The sequence below is a fragment of the Giraffa tippelskirchi genome, chromosome 9 (assembly GCF_054371585.1).
Source record: "Giraffa tippelskirchi isolate mGirTip1 chromosome 9, T2T-mGirTip1v1.2.pri, whole genome shotgun sequence".
Classification (NCBI taxonomy): domain Eukaryota; kingdom Metazoa; phylum Chordata; class Mammalia; order Artiodactyla; family Giraffidae; genus Giraffa; species Giraffa tippelskirchi.
Genome location: NC_137283.1, coordinates 46,541,384 through 46,543,678, shown reverse-complemented (window position 1 = coordinate 46,543,678; position 2,295 = coordinate 46,541,384). Strand labels below are relative to the sequence as shown.

The 2,295-nt window shown below is 65.1% G+C and overlaps 1 protein-coding gene and 1 long non-coding RNA gene across 3 annotated transcripts in view; one reads left to right on the top strand and one right to left on the bottom strand.

The window, feature by feature from the left end:
* NT5DC2 (5'-nucleotidase domain containing 2) overlaps nucleotides 1-2,295 on the bottom strand; it is a 54,752-nt gene that overhangs the window by 340 nt on the left and 52,117 nt on the right. For both annotated transcript variants that reach the window (XM_081525140.1, XM_081525141.1), the window contains exons 9-13: nucleotides 2,189-2,290; nucleotides 1,930-2,011; nucleotides 494-580; nucleotides 273-413; nucleotides 79-143 (exon numbers count right to left, since the gene is read on the bottom strand). In XM_081525140.1, coding sequence (XP_081381266.1) covers nucleotides 79-143; nucleotides 273-413; nucleotides 494-580; nucleotides 1,930-2,011; nucleotides 2,189-2,290 — 477 coding nt within the window. The remainder of the gene's footprint in view (nucleotides 1-78; nucleotides 144-272; nucleotides 414-493; nucleotides 581-1,929; nucleotides 2,012-2,188; nucleotides 2,291-2,295) is intronic.
* The window catches only part of LOC145519942 (uncharacterized), a 31,208-nt gene continuing 29,945 nt past the window's right edge, over nucleotides 1,033-2,295 (top strand). Inside the window, exon 1 of the long non-coding RNA XR_014064054.1 lies at nucleotides 1,033-1,119. This is a non-coding gene — a long non-coding RNA (uncharacterized LOC145519942). The remainder of the gene's footprint in view (nucleotides 1,120-2,295) is intronic.

The following is a 2,295-nucleotide window of genomic DNA, read 5'->3' as shown; positions in this document are numbered from 1 at the left end:
CTGCCAGAGGAGACACGGGCACTCGGGGGGGCTCCTGAGGGGGCGGGGCGGGGACTCCTGCCCGGGCCCCCCACTCACCTCAGCTCCTGCCGCTCCTTCATCCAGGCGGCCAGCACCTGCCGCGACTCGGCGTCCTGGTAGGTCTGGGGGAGAGCAGGGGTGTGCTGGGTGTGAGTGGCTGGGGGCAGCCCCGCCCCGCCCCGCCCCGCCCCGCCCCGCCCCGCCCCGCCCCGCCCCGCCCCGCCCCGCCCCGCCGACAGCCGGACCCGCACCTGCATGCGCTCCAGCAGCCCCGTGAGCGCCTGCTGCCACGTCAGCGAGTGCATGTACTGCTCTGTGTTGATGATGCGGATCTCGCGCTCCAGCTCGGGGATGATGGCGCCTGTACGCCAGCCGTGCCGTAGCATGAGGTCCTGGGGGGCAGGGGAGAGTAGGGCTCAGCAGTGGCCAGGAGACCCCCCCTCCCCTCCCTAGGGTGCCCCACCACCCTCACCGCCAGGTCACTGTAGAGGTGGTCCCCAAAGTAGAGCACTCGGGGCCCGCGCCATTCCGTCAGCCGCAGGAAGTCAAACAGGTTTCCCTGGGGGTAGAGGGGGACACAGCTACTACGCTCACTGTGCCGAGGGGGCTCCCCTGGGGCTCTTGTCCGCCAGGCTTCCCCAACCCCCAGAGGCAGCGAGGCCCTCTGGCCGGATGCAGGGCTGCCCTTTCCCACGGCCTCATTGTCCCCTCTGGGCTCCGGCCCTCACCACCTCCCCTTCACACTCAAGAAGGAGGTCTGCCTGCGGCAGGCTGGGCCTCCCCGCCCTGTGCCCTCACACCCGCGCAAGCGAGGGCTCGAGTCCACTCTGTGGGAAACAAACTGCAGCCGTGACCCCACGGCCCCCTCGGCCCGAGCCCAGAGGGGCCCGGCAGACCAATGGCAGACATCCCTGTGAGGCTGCCTGCCCCTCCTGCGCCAAAGCTGGAGAAAAGATGAAAACAGCCAGGCTCCATCCAACACAGGAGAGGAAGCTGGTAGGCGAGCAGACACTGGGGTGGGCCGGGACAGAGCAGAAGTGCAACAGCCTGTGCACAGGAGAGGCCTGGGGAGGTGAGAGCCACGGGGGAGACAGACAGGTAAGGAGGAATTAACTCAGGTGAAGAGACTGAGGTGCAGGAGACCCCAAGGAATAGGGAAGTATGAGCGGGTGGAGTGCTGAGGATGTTCCAAGTCTGGCAGGAGGGAGCCTGCACTGGCGAGACGACAGGGAGGGAGAGAGGGAGCAGAGAAACGACATACGTGGTGAAATTTCAGAACACGAGGCCTAAAGAAAAGTCTAAAACCAAAGAAAAAAACTCAGTGTTTCCCACAAAGGTGGCGTGATGCTCCTCAGGCTCAGCCAGGACGCCAAGACAACAGTGTTGCCCTCACAGCTTCTGCCCAAGGGGGCCGCCAGCGTGGGTGGCTGAGCAGCAGGCAGGGTGGAGGGCTGGGATGCTGCCTGCAGGCTGGGCTCGGCACCAGGCAGCCCAAGGCTGCGCTACTGGCTTGGCCCCCCAACCCCGAACCACTGTCTCCATGAAGCCCCAGTTCAGCCAGGATTTCCACATTCTACCCAGAGCCAAATACTTCATCACCTCCTGCTCACAGCCACCTAACAACTCCCTACCAAGCACAAGACCCCTTCTCACCTTCCTAGCCAGCCAGGAAAAGGGGTCTCCTCAGAGGCCTGTGAGCCGCCCCCACCAGGCTGTCTGGCTGCAGCAGGGGGCTCAGCCCCGCAGTGTGGGCGCTTAGTGAATGTCTGAGCTACTGAAGAGCTTCACAGCACATGCGAGGAAAGCATGGCACAGAGAGGCCAAGCATCGGGGCTGGGCCTCTACAGGCCCTGGGAGGGGACAGAGCCCCAGCAGGTGTGGGGCAGCGCCCACCCAGGTGGCTCTCACCTGCCGGTAGATCTTGCCCTTTTCCAGGCGGGTGATGCGGTCCCAGTGCAGTGAGCCTGTCTCATCAAGTTTCCTGAAAGGCCTAGGGTGGGTTCAAAGGCTTGGGGTGAGGTTCAAGGGCCTGATTCCCAGACTCCAGCAGGACCACAGGCTGCACCCCCGCCCGTCAGCAAAGGGGTGCCCCTGCCCCAGATACACAAGGCGGCAAGCATAAGCCCGCCCCCACTCCCTGAACCGATCACCCGGGCCAGGCCCTTACTTGCGTCGGTCGGTGAAGAAGCTGGGCTTGTCCGCCTGGACGATGACCACGTCAAAGAGCTGGCGCCAGTCGGGACCCACCATGTGCCGCATCCCCTTGTCCCTGGG